The sequence below is a fragment of the Pyrus communis genome, chromosome 13 (assembly GCF_041283825.1).
Source record: "Pyrus communis isolate YQ-2024b chromosome 13, ASM4128382v1, whole genome shotgun sequence".
In the NCBI taxonomy this organism is placed as follows: domain Eukaryota; kingdom Viridiplantae; phylum Streptophyta; class Magnoliopsida; order Rosales; family Rosaceae; genus Pyrus; species Pyrus communis.
The window spans coordinates 25542501-25568781 of record NC_142577.1 but is presented as its reverse complement, the minus strand read 5'-3'; the positions used below and the strand labels follow the sequence as shown (position 1 = coordinate 25568781).

Below are 26281 nucleotides of genomic sequence, written 5' to 3'. Positions count from 1 at the left end.
ATTCGTTATCAATTTTTTCTTCAACTCCATCATAGGTTAGTAAATGTATGAAAGATGAAATTTTTTGAATTATTTTAATGGATGATGGGTAGATTAATTTTTATTTATTTTCATAGATATCTTTATCACAGGTTAAATATATTTTGTCAACCTACGATATAGGATTCATACATGATTACACATATATTTTCTTTTAATTGTTTTCTATGAAAGTGGTTAGATTTTCATATTCAAATATTCAAATCAAGAAATTTAATTAAACTCGAAAAATAGGAAAACTGGATTAAATCCAATAACAGCTCAAATTTTTGGACTTGGATCAAAGTATCCCGATTAAACATATATAACCAAGGCTTTTTTTAGCCAAAGTGATCTTTGAGATTGGTATAACTCTTCACTTTGGTACATGACAATGAAAATCGATAGAAGTGAGTTTGTCTGTTGTAAATTGCTTTGGTCATTTTGTGAAAAATCTGTTAATATCATTGTTCAATTGTCACGCAAACAGTCACGTAACCATCTTTTAAAAAGTATTTTTGTCAAACTAACTCCTTCACTTAACAAGGATATTGACGGATTTTTCACGGAATGATTAAAATGATATACGGCAGACAAAGTCAAAGACCGTTTCTATCGATTTTCATTGTTAGGGGTCAAAATAAGGAGTTATATCAATCTCAATGATCATTTTGTCAACTACGCCTAGTTATACAATAAGAATTTGAAAATAAAGAGGCGCGTGAAATATATGTCGGTTGGCACTTGACACTGACCAAGAACAACGTTAGCAAAACTTTCTTTATTTACTTATGAAATATCCTAAAACAATAAAAGATGGAATCGAATGATCGTCTTTGCACGAAAGATTAATTTAGAAACAAGAAATCTTAATATTCTTCTTTAAATCACCAGATTTTTTTCTAAATAACATTACGTGATTTCCATACGTGACCAAACCAAAACGTTGTTATAAAATGTCAGCGTCAAGACAAAGGTTTAAGCCTGTAACGTTTCACTGCCATCCTTAACTCCATTTCCGGCTGTCTGATTCCGTCGTCTGAATTCTGGTCCGGTCGGAGTCGGATTAAAGCCTCGGCATTTAGCAATGAACGCGTCCTTGTTTCTTTTCAGCTCTCTCTGTTTCTTCATCGGTCTTCTCAGCCAGAGGTGAAAAAAAAAAACCAGTTTTACTTTTTACCATTTCATCTCCAGTTCTTCACTTTTTACCGTTGATTATAAGCATGATCATTTACTCGGCAACCCAGAATTTGTTTCACTGTTTCTGTGAGATTCCATTTCTGAATTGTTAATTGCAACTTGCCCATTTGTGTATTCATATATATTATCAAATTCCCTCGTACAGACGAGGTCCGTTGTAAAAAAAAAAAAAAAAAAAAAAAACATGTATATGCATTTGTAAAATTCTTCAACCCAAAAGATTGTGTCTTTTGGATTTTTCAGCTCAAGTAATTGTCTTTTGGGTTTATGCAAATTTCATGTAACTGGGAACATCTGCATTGGATAAATGCTATCAGTTTGTTCTTTTTTTTGGTAGTAATTATTTGTGATCTGCAGTTACTACGTGGTTTTTGACATTTCTAGATGGCAATGATACATTTAATTTGAAACTATGTGTGCAAATGTTTACTGATTTCAGGGTTTCATCACAAGAACTTGCTAGCATCCCGCCGAGGGGTTGGAACTCGTATGACTCGTTTATCTGGGTTATTACGGAGGATGAGTTCCTGGAGAGTGCCCAAATCATGAAAGAGAAGCTCCTTCGTAAGGGATATGAGGTGTTTGGTGGAATTTGATTTTTTTTGTTTTTTTTTTTTTTTTTTTGCATTCATTCGTAGGATTTATGCAGCCGACACCACAAGGCTTGGTTGTTGGTTGTTGGACTTGTATGTGTGAGAGTGTTTTAATGTAGTTCTTTGTTTTTTTCTCTCCAATGCAGTATGCTGTGGTGGATTACCTGTGGTATAGGAAGAAAGTTCCTGGCGCTGATGTCAAATCTTATGGATTTGATGTAATCGATGAATGGGGGAGGCCGATGCCTGATCCAGATAGGTGGCCTTCGTCGAAAGATGGGACAGGGTTCACTGAAGTGGCAGCATTTGTACATAGCTTCGGTCTGAAATTTGGGATCCATGTCATGAGAGGAATAAGTACACAGGCATTTGATGCGAACACCAAGATCTTGGACGTCAGAACGGTACTGCTACTTAATCGCCCCATGACTCTCATTTTCCTTGTCATTATATTTTACATAAGTTTGGAGGATGAATCGTATAACGTAATTATATCTTTAACAAAGAATCAGGAAGCACACACCTACGTGATTTTGTTTTATCTTCGAAAGCATAAGTGGCTTAATGGGCAAAATGAAAGATTCGGTGTTGGCATTGATCTTAGTACTTGAGCTTTTTATATCAGGGGTCTCCTTATGAAGAGGGTGGAAGACAATGGACTGCAAAAGATATAGGGATCCCGGACAGGAGGTGCGCATGGATGGACAAGGGATTCATGAGTGTGAATGTCGAGTTGGATGCCGGAAAGGCCTTCTTGAGGTCACTCTACTACCAGTATGCTGACTGGGGTGTTGATTTTGGTAAGCCGACTGTTACTTATAGAAATTACTGTGCTTGGTTAGGTATTAAGATTGCATCAGTTATGGATGACGGCCAACGCATGATTGGAATACTTTATCCCTTGCTAACTCTGTTTCGTTGCTTCTCTACTTAACCCCCTTGCAGTAAAAAATGACTGCGTGTTTGGTGATGACTTAGATGTACCTGAAATAACCTATATTTCAGAGGTATAATTCTTCTCCCTCCCCATTGCCCCCGAACTTTCTCTCTCTCTCTCTCTCTCTCTCTCGCAGACATACACATTTATCTTCATTAATATTGTGGTGGAGAGTGGGTGCTTATAGCCTTATACTTAAGAAACGATGTATATTTTCCAGTATCTGCAGCAACTGCATGCACTTGGGCAACCGCCTATATTGTATTCTCTATCTCCCGGAACCAGTGCAACGCCTGATATGGCCAAGCCTATAAATGGGATGGTCAACATGTACCGTATAACTGGGGATGATTGGGATTCATGGGGAGATATTCTAGCCCATTTTGATGTAGCCAGGTGAATAACTTGTCTTTCAGTAAAAGGTTTTCGTTCAGATTGAATTCACATACTCGTTGTTTCTCGTGTGTGCTGAACACAATACATTCCGTATCAGGGATTTTGCTGCTGCTAATATGATAGGAGCCAAAGGCATGCTGGGGAAGTCATGGCCTGACTTAGATATGCTACCGTTGGGATGGCTTAGTGCACCAGGTTATTGGACTCAGCATTCTCCTTTCATTCATATGGCAAATTGGCAATGAATATTTTCCTTTCGATATTCTTAGATATACAACATTTTCGAGTGCCAAAACAATCGGTTTAATATCTAGGACCAACATTGTCCATGCTAATACCGCTGAGCAACTTCAACCGGATAGTTCTAGATTTAATCTTTTTAACGCGGTTCAGGGTTATCTTCTGGCAATTTCAGATTTTCTTAAATGCCCTTTATTAGCTCGAACTGTTGAAATTTGAGTTCTATATTTGATGAATGGTTCTCGTTGAAACATTAGAAACAAATGACGGTCCACACAGATGGTCGAATCTCAATTTAGATGAGCAAAGAACACAGGTGCGTACATGGACAAGTTCGTTTTTTAAGTCCTCGATTTTCCCTGAGCAATCATTTTGACCTTGTGCTTTTGTTTTCACAGATGACTTTGTGGTCTATGGCCAAGTCTCCTATCATGTTTGGAGGAGATTTGAGAAAACTTACAGATGAATTAATGAGAATGCTCACAGATGATGCCTTGCTGGACATAAATTCTTTTAGCTCAAATAATAGGGAGGTATGTTGAAAAACGTAACTTCGTAAAATCCTAAGACTTGTTCATGATATCAACATAAATCTTGACTTCTTGCATTTGCAGTTTACACTCTTTACAAGTAATGTGAGCGCAGCCGTTAAGCAAGATGATCGAGTTCGCACCAAGCAATCAAGAAGACATCTGACAAATTCAAAAACTTCAAATACACATTCTCTCGGCCTCACTACCTGTGCAGATGCAAAAGCAATTGGTTGGTCTGCTCAAGCTCTTGACCGAGATATTGAACACATCTGCTGGAGAGATAACCCAAGGAGCAAACACCGGGCACCTTTTTGCTTAAACAAAAGAGATTCTCTCTTGGCAATGTAATATTTCTTTATCTTTTGCTGATCCATTATTCTCAATTTTATTATTATGTTTACTTGCACTGTTACGATTTTGCTTAATCTGGTTTCAATGCTGATATAGAGATGAAGACATAACGGACAAACAGCGATATCAGGGGAAGGTCAATTTATTAGCAAGTGATGGAAAGGATCTTTGCTTGCATGCTTCTCCCAAACAAAAGGTTACTTCGAAGGACGTTAAGAGAGGTTTCTTTTCACCTTGTAGATGGGATGCGAACCAGGTATCTTAAGTCCCGATTCATAGATCTTTTGAATTCTATACAGAAGTGATATCATACATAGATACACCGCTGAGAGTTCAATCTGAACTAGCTGCACGCAATGCATTATCCCGCGGATGAGCAACTTTTTGAAATGACATATCTGATCTTAACAGATGTGGGAGTTGAACCCCAATGGAACCTTGGTGAATAGTTATTCCGGCCTCTGCGCAAGAATTGATTCCTTTGAAGGTAATAAACTAAAACGCGAGTGCCTCTTCATACATTGATGCTGTCGGCGAGTCTTGAAATTATGTTTCCATCACGGTTTTAAGTCTCAACTTACAAGTTGATCACATGTTCAGATAACAAAGCCGTCACTGACGTTGCTCGCTCTTGGATTGCAACTGGAACCCCAGGTCATGCCGCGATTTCCTCAACTCTTTTTTCTTTATCGATGTAAATGCAACTAATTCTGTTTGCGACTCTGCAATTACAGATGAAGTATACGTAGCGTTTTTCAATCTGTTTGGCGACTGGGCTACTATAACCGCGCAAAAAGCAGACATAGCCAAAGAACTTCCAATGACGAAATTGGCCAGCGGTTCGTGCAGGGGAATAGAAGAATGGACGGGACAAGACTTGGGGATTGTAGGCGACACAATTTCAGTTTCGGTTCCGTCGCACGGGGCTGCACTGATTATCCTGACCTGCAGTTAGTGCAGTATAATCCAGAGCGTTTTTGGGGTCTAGTTTTGCTTGTTTCTCCTTCCCCTTCTTTCTTTATCCGCAAGTAAAAGGGAAAAGGGGAGTGGCACATTCTGTAATATATGTGATATGCAGGCCCCATCATGGAAGGAAAAATATTTGCCTTTGAGAATGAAAGAATAAGATGGTCTTCACTTTATATACGACATGTCGTCCATTTCGACATGTGTTCTTATTTTAGTTGGGGGCGGCTAAAATCTATCTTTTTCGTTATTTTTATGTTATGACGTCATGCCTAATGTCATCTGATTGTCACTGTCTCAGGAGCGACAAACAATTAATGCGGTCGTCAAACATTCAACGGATTCCTTTTGAATTTTTTGATGAGAATTTTGAAAATCTGTGGATTGTGTATATTTATCATATCGTTTGATCAATTTTTATCAAGGTTTAATTTTAAATAAAAATATTTAAAATAATTTTTTTACCGCATGATACGGATAAATTTAAAAAAATAAGAAACACAAATGCTTCCAAGAATGTTACATCACTAGCTGCACATTATGCACATTTTTGGATAATTTTGCGATTACAAAGGTGAATGCGACATATCAAACACGATCTAAAATAAAGATAAAAATAATATTTTGAACGAGAATAAAGTGTAACATCAATTTTTTGTATTTTATGTCTATCATGTTATGAGTCAAGCCCTGTAAAAATATGTCGCTTTTTAATAGAGACACCTTAATTTTATCGCTTTTATGCTTACCGCCCTACGTAATACAATTGAATGTGTATAAATTTTGAGATTTGTGTATATCTACCACACTAATATCAAAATTTAATTCATTCAACAATGATAAATAGAGTGGTGTCAATCTTAAAAAAAAATTAATGTTTGATCTAAAAAATATTTAAAATGCAGAAAATTCTAATTTCTCCTAAACAATCATCTCAAAAAATCTCAAGTACAACTTAAGAATAAGTTCGGTTAATACATCCCTCATTATAAAGGTTCATCTTTCATGTGTGCACCCATAATAATTGTAGGGTTACTTATAATCATGAGTTACAAGAATTAATTAGTGGATTTGGCTACGTAAGCACACAAGTCATAACGTTGTAAAAAAGAATTTATAAATAATTAGTCATTTAAGTATGGGAGTATGATTATGTTATGTTATATTATTATTGTCCTAGTTAGATTAAGTTCACTTAATTATATGAGTATATTCTCTGAATCTATGTTTTGGTTATTGGTTTGTTGTGTAGAACAGTATTCAGGGGAGGAGACCATCGTCTATAGAAATCACATGGCATCCAGTAGCAGATTTAAATTTTGAATTTTAGTGTTAAATATATATATATATATATATATATATATATTTTATTTTTTTTTTTAAATAGAAACAAAGCATAGAGCGCGCAAAAGAATTTAGTTTATTCACTGCAGCATTTCGTTTAACACTTGGTGGACTTGTTGTTGTCAGTCAAAACATGTTACGTACATGTCAATAATTATCAACATATGGCGAAGCAATCTGATAAATAATATAGAGATAATTTGTTGAGTGATGTTGACACAAATTGTTGAGATATGCCCTAACATGTATTACATCAAACATTTAGTAGGCACAAAAAGAAACCTCACCAAACATTCAGAAGTCTTCAAAAGATCTTCACATGTATACATTCCACTTGGATCCCTATTTCCATCGCCCCTGATGGCATCTACAATATATTTTGTTTCCTGTCTTAGGGTGACTGAGAGTGAACTCTAACTACACAAACTTACTAAAGAAATAATCTAGCACTTGGACAATTTCGATCATCAAATCACATTACAACACTGAGATGAGATGAAGTATCATGTAATTAGTATTAATTGTTTTCTATATACCCGTAAAAAATATAAATATATTTGTCGCAAATGACGTTCGATTATGTGTATGCGTTCCAGCACAAGTTTAACTTTCACTGATTATCTTCTCTTAACAACTAACTACTTAAATGAAAAACACTATTACTCTATCAAAAATCAATTTAATCCCAAAAAAATAAAGTCCAAGATACGTTAGGACTTCAATTTTGGTAATGTTTGGCGGCTCGTATCGACTCTCCCTCGTGTCGACCTATTGAACCAATCCCTCCTTTATAAATATCGTCATTTTTCACTCTCATTGAAACTTGGCGGCAGACAACGAGGGAAGACGCACTGCACTTGAAGTATCTCCAATTTTCTTGCTCTCCATAACTTCCAGTTTCCCACTTTCCATCACTTTCTCTCCTTCCAAACATGAACTCCACCGCATTTACAACAACACTCCCTCATGTCTCCTCCGCCCGCTCCGCCGCCGCCGAGTCATCGTCAAACCGCCAATTCCACAACCCTGTACCCGCCAAATTGAAACTCGACACCCAAAACAACAAAATAAATTTCTTGTCCATCAAATGCATCCCCAGTCGAGGAATTCGAATCCCGAACGCGTTGGCTCTGACGGCGACGCAGGCTCGGCCGTCGGAGCCCACGGAGAGGGTGGCCGACAAGCTGAAACGCCTCGTTTTGGAATTCAAGTCTCTGTCGGAGCCAATTGACCGCGTGAAGCGGCTACTACACTACGCGGCGAGGCTCCCGCCGCACAGTGAGTGTGCGCGGGAGCCGGAGAACCGGGTCCAGGGGTGCTCGACGCAGGTGTGGGTGGAGGCAGAGATGGACGAGGTGGGGAGGATGAGGTTCCGGGCGGACAGCGACTCGGAGATCGCGAAGGGGTTCTGCTCGTGCCTGATGTGGTTGCTGGACGGCGCGGAGGCGCGTGAGGTTCTGGCGGTGGAGCCGCGGGATTTGGACGACGTGAATGTGGGGGTGTACGGGAAGGTCAATTCAAGAGTGAACACGTGGCACAACGTGCTGCTGGCGATGCAGAGGAAGACTCAGGCTTTGGTGGCGGAGCGAGAGCAGGGGATGCGGGGTGCTAATTCTTTCCTTGACGAGGTCAATGGTTAAGCCATCACTATTTCGTTTTTGATAAGCGATATTGGCGCGAAAGGGTAAATCGACTTGGTGAGAGGATAATTGAATTCGAGACTTTAGATGCAAAGTAATTGAGATACAAGTCCTTCAATAATTTTGATAACTTGTGAATTAAGTTAGCTGAATTTGAAACACATTATTGTGTGTTAGTAAAATATGGTGTGTCGAAACAAATTTATTGTGTAGTATTAGAATATGGGCGCGGAGTTGCTGATGTGGGGAAGTAGGGTTTTTTGAAAGGGAATTGTTATTGGCACTCCAAATTTCTTATTTTACCCTCCAAATTTTCTATATTTAGAAAGAAAAATACACTTGTGAGGAGTGTAGAATGAAATTTTTTGAGTGCCAATAACACTTCCCTTTTGAAAAATAGGGGAATATATGTGAAGTTGGAAGGTGTTAAGTGGAATAATGTTTGTTGTTTCCAAAAAAGAAGCAATGAAAATAATTCATTACCAACAAAACAAACTTTTATAAACAAAAACCCAATTTCAAACAAGGCGCAAGATTAAAACCAATAGGATCTTCTCCGGATCTTTTTGGTGAGGATCTGGGAATCCGTAAATCATGTATGTTCATCGTTTATCATGTGGTCAGTTTTTGTCAGATACTGTTTGTGTTTAATTTTAAATAAAAATATTTAAAATAATTTCTAACCGTACGATGGAGGATTCACGAATATGATTTACGGATTTTCAGGATCTTTACAAAGAGGATCTGAATTTAGACTAAAAGATGGACCTCAAAGCAAAAAAAAACCCAACCCAAAGGTTGAGCCCACAAGAAGCACAAAGAAACACACAGAAAGCAGACTATACACAGAAGGGAAAAACCCTCGCTGCGCTGTTGTTGCCACAACAAACACACAATCGCCGCCCCAGGAGCACCATAGACCAAGTTAGCAAGAAACTCAAGAGTGAAAAAGAAAAGCAGCCGCATCATCCTCCAAGGACCACCACAGCGACCTCCGCCATAAAACAAAGGAAGCACGCAGGAAGAGAGATCCCACGAGCAACATCGCCGACAGAAGTGAAGACTGGGAAGGACCAACAAGGGCCAACAAAGGTGGTGGTGCGACCACCCAAGTTAAAGCTCTACGCACCTTCTCATAGATCCGTGGCAAAACGCCGGGAAAACCGACAATACCCGAAAGGACTTAAGTATGATTCGAGAGATGATGTAGCCAAAACATGAAATTAATGAAGGGAAACTTTTAAATTAGTGAGGAAAAAGGACAACACGGAGGTTTGGGAAAAGGGAGAGGATGGAACCAAAGGATGCAATTGATGGAGGGAAAAGGATGGAGGAGAAAGGGGACATTGAGGCTTGGGTTAAAGTGCTCAAAGGAATGGGAGCACGGACAAGGAGAGAAAAAGGAGAAGGAGGACAAGAAGGGCAGGCAACGGGACTGCCATCGACCCTAGACAAAATTGGGACTTATGGCGACGCTAATCTATGAAACGAAAGAACACTCACACAATAGTGAGAAAAACTCTCACCGGAGGAGAGGAAGTTAATTTGAGGATAGTCCCTTTTCATGCAAAACACACGTATCTATTTATATGTGGTGTCATTTAGGATCTAAATGATATGAACTTTTCATGAACCATGATTAAAACGGTAAACTTTGCTGCAATTATAGTCATTACACTAACTAAACATTGATGAATGACTACTCTCAATACTCTAAGCTGAAAACCGAAGGTTTATCTGCAACTATCCTTGAGTTGTGCCTCAAGGATAGATGTGTACAACATGTTGTCAAATTATCAGAGAGACGAGCAAAAAATCTATTTCCAATAACACTATATGGTTCTCAGCATGTTAATTACTACATGCACAATCTAATAGGTGTGATGTTTTATCACAAAAGACCTCGTATTAGTTAGTGTGAAATTAAAGTATTTAAACTATTTTTCTTCTCTATCTCTAGTTGACGTGGAATATTTCAACACAATTTTCAACAAAATTGAATTTTTAACCAATCATGTGATGAGTTTGAGGATGTAGAGAGAGCGCATCCAATTAGAAAGTACAAAGCTTTTAGTTTTGGTTACAAAAAGTAGAGTTTCAGCACAACCTTTGCCTCCTCCTATCATATAGCTTTGGAGGGAGCATTTGGTCAAAAGTTGAACATGGGTACGTTCCATTTATTCCAAAATTTAGTGGCGCTGGGATGTTTGTCCTCGCCTATATTTATTGATCCCCCTTTACCTCCACAACAAGAAAGCTTTCCACTCCCACGCTCCCACTTTTAAAGCAATAAGATTAATTTGCAAAAACGATAAATTTACTAAAAATTATTATTTTTCCTTCATTAATATTAATATTATTACGTGACATACTAACTTATGTGCATTTTTTTCAAGGGGGATAATTGGTAGCAAACCATGGTTATTCATCATTTTCGAGGACCGATAAGACTCATAAAGGCATTTTAGCCTTCCTATGATCACAAGTCTGGCTACCACACCAGCAGTGGGTTTCGAACCCGAGATGACTTATGTTTTAGATAAATAAAAAAATACGAAATAGGATTCTCTCTCCTACGAGTCCACTTCCCTTCCATCCTATTCTTTTTCACTTTTCGTCTTTTTGTTTACAAAAAAAAATTAACACAAAATGTTGATGTAGCTTAATTGTAATCATTAAGTGAGAACAAAGAGATTATTCACAAACAAAATGCAATGTGCTTTCACATGGTAGATTGCTCAAATGGGCCAAACCTATAAATTAAAAGCATAAAAAAAAAATTGAAAAACTCTCATTGAATTTTCGATAATAGAGGTTATTTTTTTAATGGTTATACTGTGAATACTAACTATTTAAATTATATTTTAAAACTATATAATGTAATTGTTAATAATTAAATTATTACTTAATTATTAATTAATTTGCTTATTTTTTATTTAAGAGACCCTATGTAATTTACAAATTTAATATTTAATTCCCTTAATGTTTTTTGCAAAAAGAAAAAAGCCCAATATAAAAGGATCCGGCTTCTCTACCCTCCCATTTCCTATACATTCATATCCCCTCTTATTTTGTGTGATCACGGTTAAGTTATGTCAACATTTTATATTGATTTTTTTATAGAGATAATAAAACAAAAAGCAATAGTAATATAAAATATTAACGTGGTTTAACTGTAACCGCACAAATAAGAAGAAATATGAGTATATGTGAAGTGGGAGGTCAGAAAAGCCAGATCCAATAAAAAAGAGCATCACAACTGTTAACTACCAAGAAGTCAAAATGCAGCGGACCACATACCCACACCACAAAAACAAGAAGTAAAGTATTTTTCTTGATCATTATAATTACGATGTATGAACATTATACACTTTATTATATGTCAAGTGTTTTTTTACTTAATTTTAGTTAATTTCATATTAAAGATAATTTTTTCTAAATTTAAAAAATTAAAATTAAATAAAATAATATGTAACAAATGATTAGATGTATAATCAGCATCCAATTTACGATAATGAGCAGCTATTCAAACTTGAATGAACCCCACGACTCACTCGGGGGCCGCAAAACCAACGGTTCCAGTTCGACCTCGCGGCCCCACTTTCACAACCAGACCGCCCTAAGAAAACGCCACGTAGCTGATTAGCTGGTGAGTTGTATGTCTCGCTTGTGTTTCTGGCTCGGTACAACTGTACATCAACATCCAACACACACACAAACGCTCACGCGCCCACTATTGCACGCGCCAACTGTTGCCTTTCCCTCTACTTCACACGTTCTCGGAGCTCCGGCTCCATTAACGGAGCCCCACTTTCTATTTCTTTTTAATTTCATTTTTTTTAAATAAAACCACTTTTTATATTAATTTCGCCTTCGTCTCTTCCCATTTTTTTGAAATTTTCTGGTTCCTTTCTCCCTTTCATTTCGAACTGCGTTTTCAGATCTCGCAAGCCGTCGACGATGGCCAAACCCTGGGGAGGTGTCGGCGCCTGGGCCGCCGAGACTGAGCGAGCCGACGCTGAGCGAGCCGAGGCTGAGGAGCTCGCGGCTCAGAGCTTCCCCAGCCTAAAGGAAGCCTCCAGCGCCAAGTCGAAGAAGAAGAAGATGAGCCTCTCCGAATTCTGCAACTCTTCCGGCACCGCGGCCTCTAATCGGGTCGGTCTCACTCCCGACGAGATGATGCGCCTCCCTACCGGGCCCAAGGAGCGCTCTGCCGAAGATATGCAGTACGGTCGCCTAGGTGGCGGGTTTTCCTCTTATGGTCGCTCAGGTCCGAATCCGGGTCGGGACGGGGACAGAGAGGGCGGAGACGGGTCATGGGGTGGCGGTGGAAGAAGATCCTACGGTGGATTCGACGACGACCGGAGGGGCCCGCCTTCTAGGGTTTCTGATTTCGATCAGCCGTCAAGGGCGGACGAGGTTGACAATTGGGCAATGACTAAAAAATCTCTTCCTTCTGCGGATTCGAGTAGGCAGAGCCGGTATAGCTCGCTCGGTAGTGGTGGTGCTGGGGGTGGTGGTGATGGTGGTGGTATGGGCGCCCCAGCTTGGTCTAGGGCAGACGAGGTTGATAACTGGACTGTTGGGAAGAAGCCTGCTCCTTCTAGGTCATCCACATTTGGGTCTGGATTTCGCGATTCGGGTGCAGAGCCGGATCGCTGGGCTAGAGGCGGACGTGAGGTCGACAGAGTTGAGAGAGAGCGACCCAAATTGGTGTTGGATCCTCCGAAGGGCGAGAATGAGCCATTGCAGGTTGTGAAGACCAATAAGCCAAACCCATTCGGAGCAGCTCGACCTAGGGAGGAGATTTTGGCTGAGAAGGGGATGGATTGGAAGAAGCTGGAGTCGGAAATTGAAGCCAAGAAGACGAGTAGGCCGACGAGTGCCCACTCAAGCAGGCCTTCGAGTGCTCAGTCAAGCCGGTCTGAAGGGCCCGGGCTGCATGGGAGTGATAATGCAGTGAAGCCGCGGCCGAAAGTAAACCCCTTTGGCGATGCCAAGCCAAGGGAGGTTTTGCTGGAGGAGCGGGGTAAGGATTGGCGGAAGATTGATCTCGAGCTGGAGCATCAGGGTATTGACAGGTTGGTTTCGACTTTTTTTATGTCAATTTTGTAGGTAGTGCATTCAGCTAAGTAATGGTTTGAATATGCATGGTAATGGTGGGTTGATTGTTTGTATTTTCTTTTTTTTTTTTTGGCTATTAAGAGTTGCCCAAGTGAATTGGGTTGATTGTATGGTTTGAATATGCATGGTAGTGGCGGGTTGATTCCATGCAAAGAAGCTAGATGGGTTAGTATCATTTGGGTTACGTGTATTGAGTTTATGTTTCGGTTGGAAAAGTTTGTATGAAATAAGTAGACTAGTGTATAGTTGAAACGATTAGATTATGTTTGGGTTAGTACCTCCTCTTGGGGCACATTCTTGTCCTATTGTTGTCTGTTTGTGGCGCGGGGGAGAAAAAAGTTTACACAAACTGTTTTCTTCCCCTCCCCGGTCAAGTAATATTCATTGCAGACAACTATGCAATTAGAGACAATGCAGAAGACCATGTCTTTTGACTTCTTGTGTTTTTGTAATGTGGTAATTGGGAGTTGTCTGGATGTTATGCTGATACAGCCTGGTGTCTTCTTCTTTGCTGAATGAGTCTGATCTAGTCACAAGATAATAATATTTTTTATAATCAAATTTGATTGCACCCACATGCCAAAATTATTAGAATTTGCCTTTTAATTGGTCATATATATTGTTCACTGGATTACCTTTTCCACTAGGAAGTAATTTAGCTTTGTAAAATGCTGTAGGAAGATGAAACCTTATCAATAAACTATAGTAGTTCGTCTCGTAAGCATTTGGCAAACTATATATATTTCAGTTTTCTTGTCGTGTTTGTATGTAACCTGTGGTTGTCTTGTGGAATTGATCTCTTAAGCCTTTTGTTGCAGACCTGAAACAGAGGAGGAAAAGATTTTGAAGGAAGAAATAGATCATCTAAAGAAGGAACTCGAGAAAGAATCTACGGATAAAGTGAATAGTGAAACTGTGCGAGAGTCTGGCGGTGACCAGCCAAGTCTACATGATATAGTACTTCGGAAGGAAAGGGAATTGGAGACATTGATCCGAAATTTGGATGACAAAGTTCGCTTTGGGCAGAAGGCCATCGATAGGCCTGGGTCTGGGACTGGTAGGCCTGGGTCTGGAGCAGGTAGGCCTGGGTCTGCAGCAGGCAGGGGTGGTAGCTTTTTTGAGAGGACGCCTTCTTATTCCGGGTCATTTGAAGATTCTAGAAGCATGGAATATGTTGATGGGCCTCCCTCGCAAGGCAAAGGAGATCCGTGGGCAAGGCCTTTTGATGACAGAAGGTCATTCCATGGTGGCAGGGAGAGAGGAGGATTTCTGGGGAACAGAGACATTGACAGGTGAGAATAAAGTGCTTCTGTGCTTTCCTTTTTACAGTCTTAGGGAGGAAGTTAACCTGTTTACGAAAGAAACTTGATATGTTATGCTTTACGAAAGAACATTTTGGGTCGGTTAATTGTGTGCAGTTGTAAAAAACCAATCAGCACATCCCTTTTAGAACAAAAGATATGTAATGGTCAAAAAAATTTCGCTGGAAGCTTTAAGAATTTTGGAGAAGTTGAAGGATATATTTACTCTCGGAGCTAAAGATTGGTTATGAATGCCTCAAAATGCATGTGATGTTTGGTTGTTGTTTATTTGGCAGGGCAAGGTCAAGAGAAAGATGGTGAACAACTGCGCCGTTTCAATGGATTCATTGAACTGCCTAAGCGCTTCCGACAACCAGAACCAAATAACATTTTGCCCCACTCTTTTTGTTTTCTTCATTTTGCTCTGGGAAAAATGGAGCAAGCATTATTGATTACCGGCACTGGGAAAACACTTGCGGTGATGATCTGTTCTTACATCTCGAAACTATGTAAAATTGCAGTTTTCCGCTTTCTTTTTTGTCTGTTTTTTTATGTGAAGGAGCCTGTATTGTTCTTAGGATCCAATTTTACTGAACACTATGGGACTCACTAGTCTATTTTTTGTGACGATCGTCAGGGTAATATACTCATAATTTGGTTCTATTGTGCATGACCTTGTTGCTGGGTGCCATATTATGTGCAAGAAAAGTCCCGGAACTCAAATTTCTCAATTTTTGTACGGAATGTAGTACATAAAGATAAGCATTGTTAATTTTGATCTTTTGATATTTTTCAATTCATTTTATTCGACGGTCGAAAATTCAAAATGGTCGAAATATCAAACGTTGGGTAAGCCGTCGATCCAAATTCCGTCTTAAGTTTCTCATTGATGTGTGTTTAAACTTGTTTTCTGTATTTAGCTTATGCGCCACAGTTAAAGCCGAGTCTTTTGGGTTGCCTATACAAGGATGTCACGGTAGGTAGCTGTATCTCTAGCCTATTACGCATTACTTTATGTTTAAATTTTTCTACGTAATACTCTATTGAGAGGCTGATATTCTAGAAAAGTTTTCTATTACATTATGTTTGGATGAAGAAATTTAAGATTATTAAAGAATTTTAAAATGACAGAAATTGAAATGACGGGATTTATTTTCTAGAATTTGTGAATTTTCTTGTTTGGTTAACCTAAAAGAATAATGAAATTGAATACATAATTTGTTATTTTTAAGCTCTAAATCTTAGAAATTGGGAAATAACAGTTATTTACATGGCATTTAAACTTGGGAAGTGGAGGTACCAAATTCCAAGTTTTTTTTCTCCATACGGAAATTCTAAAATTCTATGTTTATGAATTTAAATAAAAGAATCGGTGCATGTCGATTTATAAATTTTGAATTTTATATAAATTGCAAGTTTAATAAACTAGGTGTGAAGAAATTTCTGTGGCTGTGCTTAGACCTGGCATTTTCAACCCGATCCGTTAACCCGATCCGATCCAACCCGTTAAAATTAGTATTCGGATGAGTGCTAAACGGATCGGGTGGTTAATGGGTCAACCCGTTAATCACACGTTAAATAACGGATCATTTTGGATGAACCCGCAAAACCAGTTAACCACCCGTTAACACCCGTTATTAAGGACTTTTGTGTAATTTCAATATTCCTAATAGAAAACCCTCACTCTCTGTCGAATTTCGTAAACCTAAGACTACCAATAAAACAAAAACAAGAACTTTACTTAGCACTGGGGACTCTGCTGGTCCTCAAGTCCTCAACCTCGAACTCCACTGGAACCTCAACCTCAAAACCCAAATCCCTCTCTCTGTTTCTCTCTGCACTGTAAAATCTTTTGGGTGTCTCTGAAATGCTGACTTTTGCTGTTGCGGTAGAGGGAGTACAAATCTCAGTGTTATAAGGACTTGGGTTTTGAATCGCATTGAAGAGATTGGTTGGCGGTGATGGAGTCGGCTGCAAGGGAGACTTGGGTTTTGAGGTAGCAGAAGAAAACAACTGAAAGCACCAATATTTTCTTGGTTTGGATAAAATGCAAAAACTAAAAAAAAAAAACAAAAAAATTTGTTAAAAGGTGAAACGGGTGATTTATTAACTTAACGAGTTGAGTTTGAGTGACCCGCTAGCTTAACGAATTGAATTCGAATGATCGGTTAAATTAACGGGTTGGATCAAATCCGATCCAAACTCAATAAAACTGACTCGTTTACAGGTCTAGCTGTGCTGTTAAAATATACATAGAAGCAGTTGAGGTAGGCTTGAGCAATTTCAAGAAACCGATGTGGCGCAGTCTGAATCGTTGGATCATTCACCAGCAATATTCCCATTCAGATGATGAAGATGTTGATGAATTGATGGTATCACTACACATTTGTTATCATTTTTTAATGTCTACATTTCACGTTCTGGTACCTGCTGCCCGTTGACCTAAATTTGCAAGGTCTCCCCCACCGATCCTATGGAGCCCCAAATCAGTTTCTTTTCTTCAACAAATGAGCCACAAAGAGAAGCGCAATCCATGCAGAAGAACGCAACCATCTAGCTAGCTCCATCGCCTATTGTTCAAGGTGAAAGTTTCACCCTCATCTTTATCCCTTCTGTCATAAATGCTTTTGCTAAAAGGGTAACATGTCGAAATTCTTATTGAAAATTCAAGCGCCACTAGATAAAAACACTAAAGAAATGTTCTTTCATAACCTAGAAACGTTTTTGGGCTTGTTTCGAAGTGTTTTTGAAGTAACTGAAAGCGTTCTTGGGGAAAATATTTTTGGATTCCAAAAGTACCAGTTACGCAGTTCTTGTAGGAAGCACTCAAGTGCTTTTTCAGGATTCACTTACATTTTTACTGAGGATTGGTTACAAAAACATTATCATCAAAAGTGGTTTCAGCCATTCTAACGTCAGAATGGCTTTTGGATGTCTAAAAATGTTTTTTAACCATTTTAAAAGCAGTCTCAAATAATGACTTTAATTCCGTTAATTGATTTCAATGAGTGTGGAATGACTTGATGGATTGTGTGGTTGACATCACTATCTCTTGTTTGGTGAAAAGGGAGTGAGAGAAAGCAGTAGGAGGAGATTCATATGGACCGTGCAAGTTTTGGTAGTATCAATGGGTGGTGGAGAGGCCCTTGGGGAGTTAAGAAGAGTGCGGAGGCAGTGGCAGTAGGAGTGATTTTAGTTGGTGCCCTTTCGGTTTTCTTAGGCCTTGCACCACAAAACACATCAAGCAATGGTTGCCAATTCCCAGCAATGTTTAACTTTGGCGATTCTAACTCCGACACGGGTGGTTTATCGGCCACATTTTTTCGAGTTCCTGCCCCCTATGGCAATACATTCTTTGGTAAACCTTCAGGCAGGTTTTCAGACGGGCGTCTCATGATCGATTTTATTGGTTAGTGCATCAACTGTGTTGTAATGTATCATGCATTATGTTTAAGACAATTAGAAACTGCATTTGGCAATCTTGCAGCTCAAAAGTTGGGGTTTCCATTTGTGAGTGCTTATCTGGATGCTGTTGGAACTAATTTTTATCATGGAGCAAGTTTTGCGACCGGAGGATCTACCATTCAGCCATTAGATGGCAAGATGTTTGAAGCGAGATATAGCCCCATCTCTCTTAACGTGCAGCTTGCCCAATTTGCGCAGTTGAAAGCACGTGCGAATGAGGGTTTTGCTGAAGGTTGGGATATATTGTTGCAGAGGAAGTCTATTGTCTTATCGAGTTGTAGAGAAAATAACTTGAATCATAAGCTTGATTATGTTACACTCAGTTACGGCATTGGTTTTCAGGTAAAAGCTCAAAGGTCAGGGCCAGCCTTCCGAGACCAAGCGACTTCTCCAGGGCCTTGTACACATTAGACATTGGACAAAACGATCTTCATGCAGGATTAAGATTGAAGACTCTGGATGAAGTGCTTGCATCCCTTTCCAATATCACTGCACAGTTTGCTTCCACAATAGAGGTAATAAGTTTCATAAGGAGCTATCCATTTTCATTTTGAAGTCTTGTGGACTCGGATGACTAGCCTTTTGGGCATACCCTGTGATTTTTTTGAGTGGAAAATTGTTAACCAAGAAGACAGCTACATTTTAACGTATTTGTCACATGAAATGGCAAAACTGTGTAAATTTAGTTGTCAACAGAGTGTATATGAACTCGTAAATGTTCTTAAAGAGATTAAAATCTTAAACAAAATAATGATATTGGTAGTTTTGCAGCAACTCTACCAACAAGGAGCAAGAGTTTTTTGGATTCACAACACAGGTCCCCTTGGCTGCTTGCCTGCAAGTCTTGCATATAAACTGCCAGAACCCGGCAACCTGGACCAAAACGGTTGCTTGAAACCTCACAATGAGGTGGCTCAAGAATTTAACCGGAAGCTCAAGGAAAGAGTGCTTAACTTAAGGACCCAACTTTCTGATGCAGTTCTCACTTATGTCGATATTTACACAGCAAAATACAAGCTTATCAATGAGGCAGAGAAGTACGGTAAGTTTTTTCGCTTCATTCGTCAAGCTAGTTTTCTATACTTCATTTCTTTCGCATATCCAAAACCCTATTCCCTGGCGTCTGGAAATTTCAGGTTTTTCTAGTCCTCTAGTTCAATGCTGTGGAAGTTACGGTGATCACCATGTCGTCCATTGTGGGATGAAAGCTATTGTTAATGGCACTGAAGTTGAGGCTCTCTGTAGCAATCCTTCGAAGTACATTAGCTGGGATGGGGTGCATTATTCCGATGCTGCAAATGAATGGATAGCCAACCAAATTATGGACGGCTCATTCTCCGACCCTCCAGTATCAATCACTGAAGCGTGTCACAGTCCTCCGCAGTTCTGATTCAACTTCAAGCAGATAACTTGTGCTATAAGTTTGGTACAGATTTAGTATTGTACTTAATCATTGAGATGAGAGTGTTTTTAAATTAAGGATCCAACTTTGTTTTCTTCTTGAATAAAAATAACAAGACCGATGTGGACACCAAACGAATGAAATCCAATTATGTTTGTGAGGATATCACAACACATTTTTTTTTTTCATAATTTTTTGCTCTCACATTCTGCTTCCTGCCTGCCCGTTGACCTACAAATCTGTAAGGGCTATTCTGTCGATTTCATTAAGTACAAGGTTCTTATGGACCGTGCGAGGTTTATTACTATCGCCAAGTGCCGGCATCCGTCTCCACCATAGCAGCGCAGTTAGCCTTGACAACTGAGGTAACAAGTTTCATATGTTGGATAATGGCCAAATGTTTCCTTGTTTTGTGGCTTGTTTTGTGGCTTAAATTGCTCCATGTTTTGTGGGAGAAGGCTTGGATTAAGAAAAGCATAAAAAGAGAGCATTTGGCAAAACAAGGATACGGATGAAGAGAAGGAAAGCATCCAAAAGAGATGGTGTGAGCATTTGGCTCTACCATGGGTAAGGGTGAGAGAAATCAAGAGAGCTAGAGTCAAAGATCTCTTGTGAAAGAACTCTTGGGGTAGAGTGAGGCTCTTAAGAAAATTCTGTGAGTGGGTGTACAAGGGATATGGGATTGGGTTATGTCGATTTAACTCATGTATACTTGTACTGTTATTCTCATAGTGAAGAGCAATATCTCTCTGGGGACGTAGGCAGTTTTTTGCCGAACCTCGTAAATTTCTCTGTGTCTTTATTTCTTGTATTTTATTTTGTTCAACTGTGTGTGATTTTTGGTGAGGTTGTAATCTGAATCTCGGTTCCGCACTAACGAACGGGCCAAGGCACAACAATTGGTATCAGAGCATCGTTGGGGGCTTTGGTTCGTTGGAGGTCCAGATTTGTTGTTCACCATGGAATTTTCAGTTGAGCAGTTTAAAGGGAGAGGCGGTTTTGCTCTTGGTAAAGGAGAGTAATGGAAGCCTGAAGAAATGGAAGCCGTGTTTAGGGATGCTTGGATCAACTGCGAAAGTTGATGTTGAGGAAGAATACAAAGGCCTCTTTCTTCTTACCTCACTTTCAGATTTGTACGAGAACCTTGTGAAACTTTACTGCAAGGAAAGAAACAGTAAGTTTGGAGCAGGTGCAAACTTCTTTGGTGTGGAATGATACACACAAGAGACCATGGATGATAGTGGGCACAAGACTGCTTAAGCTATTCAAGGTTGAAATCGTGGAAGAAAATTGGAAAGAGGATCTGAGAGAGACAGCAGGTTCGGATCCGGTTCCGGAGGCAAGGGTCCACAGTGCTACGGGTGCAAGGCCGGGTTAGCAAGTTTGTGGTGGAAGACTTTGAGTATGCCTTCTAGGTACTCGAAGCAACACTTCTCCTGGTGATGTTTAGTCTCAAGTGTTGCAGGGGTTTTGCAGCAGGTGGAGCTATGGGATTCACAGGTGATGAGAAGGTCCTGAGGTAGGAGGAAGTGTGAGGAATGTTTGTCTGGCTCGACGGGTGTTGCTGGAAATGGGTGCACTGACGAGTTTCCAGGTTGCAGACAATGAAGAGGAGGAAAACCTGCTAGAGGAGACGAGGATGTGTTGAGATCCTGTCTGAAGCTAAATGGTGATTTTTAGCTTGCAGCAGCTGCACATGCATTGGCAGTAACTGATGCTAGAATTACTTGACACTCAAATTAAACCCTCGTTTGACAATTGTAGTAGAATGGATAAGTGAGGGATCATTCTAAACCGGGGATTAGGAGGGCTTGCTAAAACCTTCTAAATTGACTTAAAAACATAAAAACACAATATAAAACACTATTTAATGCTCGAAGAAAGCAAAACTAAAAATAAGAAAGATTAAGACTAAGACTTCAACGAAATAGGGGGGGGGAATTGGATTTGGACGAATTTAAACTAAAATGAATACTTGGAAACAAAACAAATTGTAAATATGGATTTGACGGAAATGAATGGATGGGAAGCTAGCTAAGGGTTCTTTCTCTACACATGATATTTATGCATATGAATCAATTTCCAGTTATTCCTTCATTGAATTATGAACGACAATGCCCCAAATTAACCGTGACATCACTAGTTAACCCTTAGATTTTCCTTATATTATTGGATTGGATGGCATCATTCGACAACCCAAAACATTCTCAAAAGTTCCCTACATGTCATCATAATAGAGATACAATCGAAGATCATTAAGAATAATGAAAACCATAAGCATTGACAAAGCATTTGTAACTATGACATCATGTTACTCATGCTAAGAATTAAACTTAACGCGATCGTGACAAGCGACCTTCACTACTTTCAAGTATAAGTTAGTAACGATTATGTGAAACCTTCTTAAACTTTAGCCACATATTCATGCATGCTAATTAAGTGTCGACCCTCAATCAACAAACACAAATAAGTTAATCATCAAATAGTTAAGCCAATTGCATTCACGAATCAAGAGTTCATAACCGGAATTCATCAATTCATATCACATAAATAAACATGGTATTGAAATCACCCCTAGCCAAAAAGGGTTTAGTTCCTCATAACTTTGAAATCAAAGAAACACCTAAACATTCCAACAACTCAAACTTGAATTGTATGAACGTTTAGGCACTCTTCTCTTCCATTACAAAACAAAGAGAATTGAATTTAAACATTGAAATCAAAGAAACGCGTAAACATTCCAACAACTCAAACGTGAATTGTATGAACGTTTAGGCCTTCTTCTCTTCGTCTTCGTTGTAGCACAAGGACTAAGGGATGTTGTTGGTGTGTTGAATGGATTGGGGGATTATGGAAATGGAAGAAATGGAGGAGAAAGGGAAGGGAATGGTGCAGAAAATGGAGAGACTCACGGCTAGGGAGAAGATGGAAGTGTTTGTGGTGTGTTGTGTATGAAAAATGAGATGTCCATGAATGAATGAATGCAAGGGTATTTATAGGAGTAGTGGAGGGAACATATGGCTATGTCATTTGTAGGTGAAGTAGGTGGATGTTGTAGGTGAAGTAGGTGGATGTTGTAGGTGAAGTGGATGTTGTAGGTGAAGTAGGTGGATGTTGTAGGTGAAGTAGGTGGATGATATGTTAAGTGATAAGTGATATGATATGTGGTTATGATATGATAAGTGGTTAAGTGGTGATGATAAGTGATAAGTGATTAAGTGATATGATATGTGGTGATGATAAGTGATAAGTGCATGTGGGTTAACTAATGAAGGAAATGCATGTGCAATGACAATGTGTTAGAATGGATGTGTGTTATGCATGGCATGATTGGGATTAGGAAAGGTTTAAATGTCCTAAAACTAAAGAGAACAAGGTTCCAACACTTTGGCTCCAATTAGGTCTTCAATTTCGTCCAACACTTTGGCTTCAAGCATAAGCTATCCGTCCTTAGCCCAAAAGTGCTCCAAAAGTCTCCAAAATGCATCTTTTTGCTCCTTTAGCCCTTTCGACCTACAAACACACGAAAATAGCTTAAAGTACTAAAATAACTAAAGAAACATAACGTAAATGCACGAGAACAAGCCATTTAAGTCGCATGAAAATGCTCCTATCAGTAACTGAATCGGAACAGGACCAACGAGGTTGATTCAGAGTGTGCATGCTGGTACGTAAGGCCAATGGACTTTGGTACAATTTGGCCAAGGTGGAGATTGTTGGATAATGGCCAAATGTTTCCTTGTTTTGTGGCTTAAATTGCTCCATGTTTTGTGGCTTTTTCAAAGCCATGTTTTGTGGGAGAAGGCTTGGATTAAGAAAAGCATAAAAAGAGAGCATTTGGCAAAACAAGGATACGGATGAAGAGAAGGAAAGCATCCAAAAGAGATGGTGTGAGCATTTGGCTCTACCATGGGTAAGGGTGAGAGAAATCAAGAGAGCTAGAGTGAAAGATCTCTTGTGAAAGAACTCTTGGGGTAGAGTGAGGCTCTTGGGAAAATTCTGTGAGTGGGTGTACAAGGGATATGGGATTGGGTTATGTCGATTTAACTCATGTATACTTGTACTGTTATTCTCATAGTGAAGAGCAATATCTCTCCGGGGACGTAGGCAGTTTTTTGCCGAACCTCGTAAATTTCTCTGTGTCTTTATTTCTTGTATTTTATTTTGTTCAACTGTGTGTGATTTTTGGTGAGGTTGTAATCTGAATCTCGGTTCCGCACTAACGAACGGGCCAAGGCACAACATCATAATTACTAAATCAACTGAGGTAACAACCTTAATAACACGAAGTCAGAAACAATATCTCTAGATTATTTTCCAACCTAGGTGTCACATGAAATGCCTAAAATCCCGATGGCTCTATAAACAGATTGCAGATTGTTTTATATGTGCAGCAACTCTACCAACAAGGGGCAAGAGTTTTTTGGATTCACAAGTCACAACACAGGTCCGCTCGGGTGCTTGCCTTCAACTCTTGCGTATAAGCTGCCAGAACCCGGTGACCTGGATCAAAAACGATTGCTTGAAGCCTTACAATGAGGCGGTTCAAGAATTTAACGTGCAGCTCAAGGAGAGAGTGCTTGAACTAAGAGCCCAACTTTCAGAAGCAGTTCTTACTCGTCAATATCTATGCAGAAAAATACGCACTTACAAGTGAAGGCGGAGAAGTATGGTAAGTTAACATTATTCGGGATAGGAAAAACCTTACATCCACTGACGAAGTTCTACACCGTGGGGTACATAAGAAGTGTATTAAATCGATTCTTTCTAACGAACACATCCGATCAAAACTTCCACTTCATGCCTTTAGCTAGTGTTTCACTACTCCATTTCCTTGGCCTAACCAAATCCCTAAACTCTTTTTCTCCGTTGTGTGGAATTCGCTGGTTTTACGAGTCCTTAACTCAATGCTGTGGAAGCTACGGTGATTTCCCTGTCCACTGTGGGGTGAAAGCTATTGTTAGTGGCACTGCAGCTGGAGCTTCTTGTAGCAATCCTTCTCAACACATTAGCTGGGATGGAGGGCACTATTCTGATGCTGCAAACCAGTGGATAGCCAACCGAATTATGGACCGTGCATTCTCTGATCATCCGGTTTCAATCGTTTAAGCATGTCACAATACTCAACACTTGATTCAACTTTCAAGTATCCCAGTTGCGGTTGTATCACACACCAACAGAAAAAGAAAAACCAAAATGAATCTGTCCTTGATTGAAAGTTACTTATTCAAATTTGACGTAATGACACCTTTTTTTGGGTCTAGTGCGTGTTGAGAATCAATGTCAATTGTAGGTGAAGTAGGTGGATGTTGTAGGTGAAGTAAGTGTGTGAGGTTGGTGAAGTAAGTGGAGGTTGTAGGTGAAGTAGGTGGATGTTGTAGGTGAAGTAAGTGTGTGGTGTAGCTTTCATTTGGTTTGCTATAAATACCCAAGTCCTCAAGTATTGTATATCATCCAAGGAAAAACAAAGCCTAGAGCTAAATAAGAAAAGCTTTACTAATTAGTTTGTTTTGTGAGCTTTCTTTAAGAGTGTGCTCTATTTTCTTCTTCTTGGGATCATTAGAGTTATCTTGGATACTCTTCTTATTCAACAATTGGTATTAGAGCCAAGTCGGTCAGGGATCGTTCTTGGTAGAGCATTGGTTGTAAAGTCTCTTGAAATTCCGAGTATGCTCTGTGGTTGCAGTTTTGACTGATCTTCCACATCAGAAAAGATTTCTTGAGATTATTGCTGGGGTTATCACAAACCTTGAGAGGGAGCTTCTTTGTGTCGAGAGTAGTGTATTACTCTGCACGGTAGTCACTCAAGCTTGTTCGGTGTAGTCAAAGTTTTGCCGATACGATGGGTGATCTTCAAGTTGTTGGAGGAATCAAGAAGCTCAACAACCAAAACTATAACACGTGGGGAACGTGTATAGAGTCTTACCTTCAAGGTCAAGACTTGTGGGAGGTTGTCGGTGGTAGTGAAGTTACACAACCGGCAGCGGAAGATGCTAACGGCGTCTTGCGGAAGTGGAAAATTAAAGCATGCAAATCAATATTTGCCTTAAAGACCACAATAGAAGAAGAAATGTTGGAGCACATTCGGGATGCTAAAACGCCAAAGGAAGCATGGGACACTTTTGTTACACTCTTTTCGAAGAGGAACGATACAAAATTGCAACTTCTCGAGAATGAGCTGCTATCGATGGTACAACGCGACATGACGATTGCCCAGTACTTTCACAAGGTGAAGTCGATATGCCGCGAAATTTCAGAATTAGATCCAACAGCTCCTATTGGGGAAACCAGGATGAAGAGAATAATTATCCATGGTTTGAGACCCGAATATCGAGGGTTCATTGCCGCTATACAAGGATGGCCGACACAACCATCACTTGTTGAGTTTGAAAATTTGCTTGCAAGTCAAGAAGCTATGGCCAAGCAAATGGGAGGAGTCTCACTGAAGAGTGAAGAGGAAGCGCTCTACACCAACAAAAGTAAAGGCACCTTCAAGCGGTACACTGGTAGTGGATCTAAAAAGGATGGAGAAAAGGTGCAAAGTCACCAAGGAAATGGAGGCTCTCGTTCTGGGGGAGCTTGGAAGAATCGCGGTAATAGTAAAAAGTTTAGTGGCAAGTGTTACAACTGCAGGAAGATGGGCCACATGGCGAAAGATTGTTGGACCAAGAAAGAGCCTGTTGAAAGTAATACTGCTACTTCCAGTTCGAAGGAGAATAGTGAAGATGGCTGGGATGCTGAAGCATTATTCGCTACAGAGGAAGAAGAAGA

General features: G+C 39.6%; 4 protein-coding genes across 4 annotated transcripts; all 4 read left to right on the top strand.

Moving 5' to 3' along the window:
• The first annotated feature begins 932 nt into the window (after nt 1–932).
• LOC137735889 (uncharacterized) lies at nt 933–5410 on the top strand. The gene is made up of 14 exons (XM_068475242.2): nt 933–1167; nt 1658–1796; nt 1958–2215; nt 2437–2611; nt 2757–2818; nt 2969–3144; nt 3242–3339; nt 3642–3700; nt 3783–3917; nt 3999–4261; nt 4365–4524; nt 4680–4755; nt 4869–4922; nt 5003–5410. Exons 1-14 carry the CDS (start codon nt 1106–1108, stop codon nt 5221–5223), a joined length of 1938 nt encoding a protein of 645 aa, XP_068331343.2. The 5' UTR covers nt 933–1105; the 3' UTR covers nt 5224–5410.
• A 1836-nt stretch (nt 5411–7246) lies between these two features.
• SUFE2 (sulfur E2) lies at nt 7247–8580 on the top strand. The gene has a single exon (XM_068475792.2). It carries the CDS (start codon nt 7511–7513, stop codon nt 8216–8218), a length of 708 nt encoding a protein of 235 aa, XP_068331893.2. The 5' UTR covers nt 7247–7510; the 3' UTR covers nt 8219–8580.
• A 3323-nt stretch (nt 8581–11903) lies between these two features.
• On the top strand, nt 11904–15306 carry LOC137737087 (eukaryotic translation initiation factor 4B2-like). The gene is made up of 3 exons (XM_068476449.2): nt 11904–13299; nt 14161–14634; nt 14940–15306. The coding sequence occupies exons 1-3, from the start codon at nt 12179–12181 to the stop codon at nt 14962–14964; spliced, it is 1620 nt and encodes a 539-aa protein (XP_068332550.2). The 5' UTR covers nt 11904–12178; the 3' UTR covers nt 14965–15306.
• A 1577-nt stretch (nt 15307–16883) lies between these two features.
• On the top strand, nt 16884–19701 carry LOC137737854 (GDSL esterase/lipase At5g14450). The gene is made up of 6 exons (XM_088683052.1): nt 16884–17225; nt 17711–18052; nt 18131–18340; nt 18451–18623; nt 18880–19150; nt 19245–19701. The coding sequence occupies exons 2-6, from the start codon at nt 17743–17745 to the stop codon at nt 19496–19498; spliced, it is 1218 nt and encodes a 405-aa protein (XP_088539178.1). The 5' UTR covers nt 16884–17225; nt 17711–17742; the 3' UTR covers nt 19499–19701.
• The last annotated feature ends 6580 nt before the right edge of the window (nt 19702–26281 follow it).

What these genes read in the sequence shown, in the direction of transcription:
- SUFE2 (XM_068475792.2), top strand. Translation starts at nt 7,511, where the DNA reads ATGAACTCCACCGCATTTACAACAACACTCCCTCATGTCTCCTCCGCC.
- LOC137735889 (XM_068475242.2), top strand. Translation starts at nt 1,106, where the DNA reads ATGAACGCGTCCTTGTTTCTTTTCAGCTCTCTCTGTTTCTTCATCGGT. An exon ending in TGACTGGGGTGTTGATTTTG is followed by an intron (nt 2,612 to 2,756) that starts GTAAGCCGACTG and finishes ACCCCCTTGCAG; the next exon opens with TAAAAAATGACTGCGTGTTT. An exon ending in AAGAATTGATTCCTTTGAAG is followed by an intron (nt 4,756 to 4,868) that starts GTAATAAACTAA and finishes TCACATGTTCAG; the next exon opens with ATAACAAAGCCGTCACTGAC.
- LOC137737087 (XM_068476449.2), top strand. Translation starts at nt 12,179, where the DNA reads ATGGCCAAACCCTGGGGAGGTGTCGGCGCCTGGGCCGCCGAGACTGAG. An exon ending in GAGCATCAGGGTATTGACAG is followed by an intron (nt 13,300 to 14,160) that starts GTTGGTTTCGAC and finishes CTTTTGTTGCAG; the next exon opens with ACCTGAAACAGAGGAGGAAA. An exon ending in GGGAACAGAGACATTGACAG is followed by an intron (nt 14,635 to 14,939) that starts GTGAGAATAAAG and finishes TTTATTTGGCAG; the next exon opens with GGCAAGGTCAAGAGAAAGAT.
- LOC137737854 (XM_088683052.1), top strand. Translation starts at nt 17,743, where the DNA reads ATGGACCGTGCAAGTTTTGGTAGTATCAATGGGTGGTGGAGAGGCCCT. An exon ending in GAATGAGGGTTTTGCTGAAG is followed by an intron (nt 18,341 to 18,450) that starts GTTGGGATATAT and finishes ATTGGTTTTCAG; the next exon opens with GTAAAAGCTCAAAGGTCAGG. An exon ending in AGTTTGCTTCCACAATAGAG is followed by an intron (nt 18,624 to 18,879) that starts GTAATAAGTTTC and finishes GTAGTTTTGCAG; the next exon opens with CAACTCTACCAACAAGGAGC.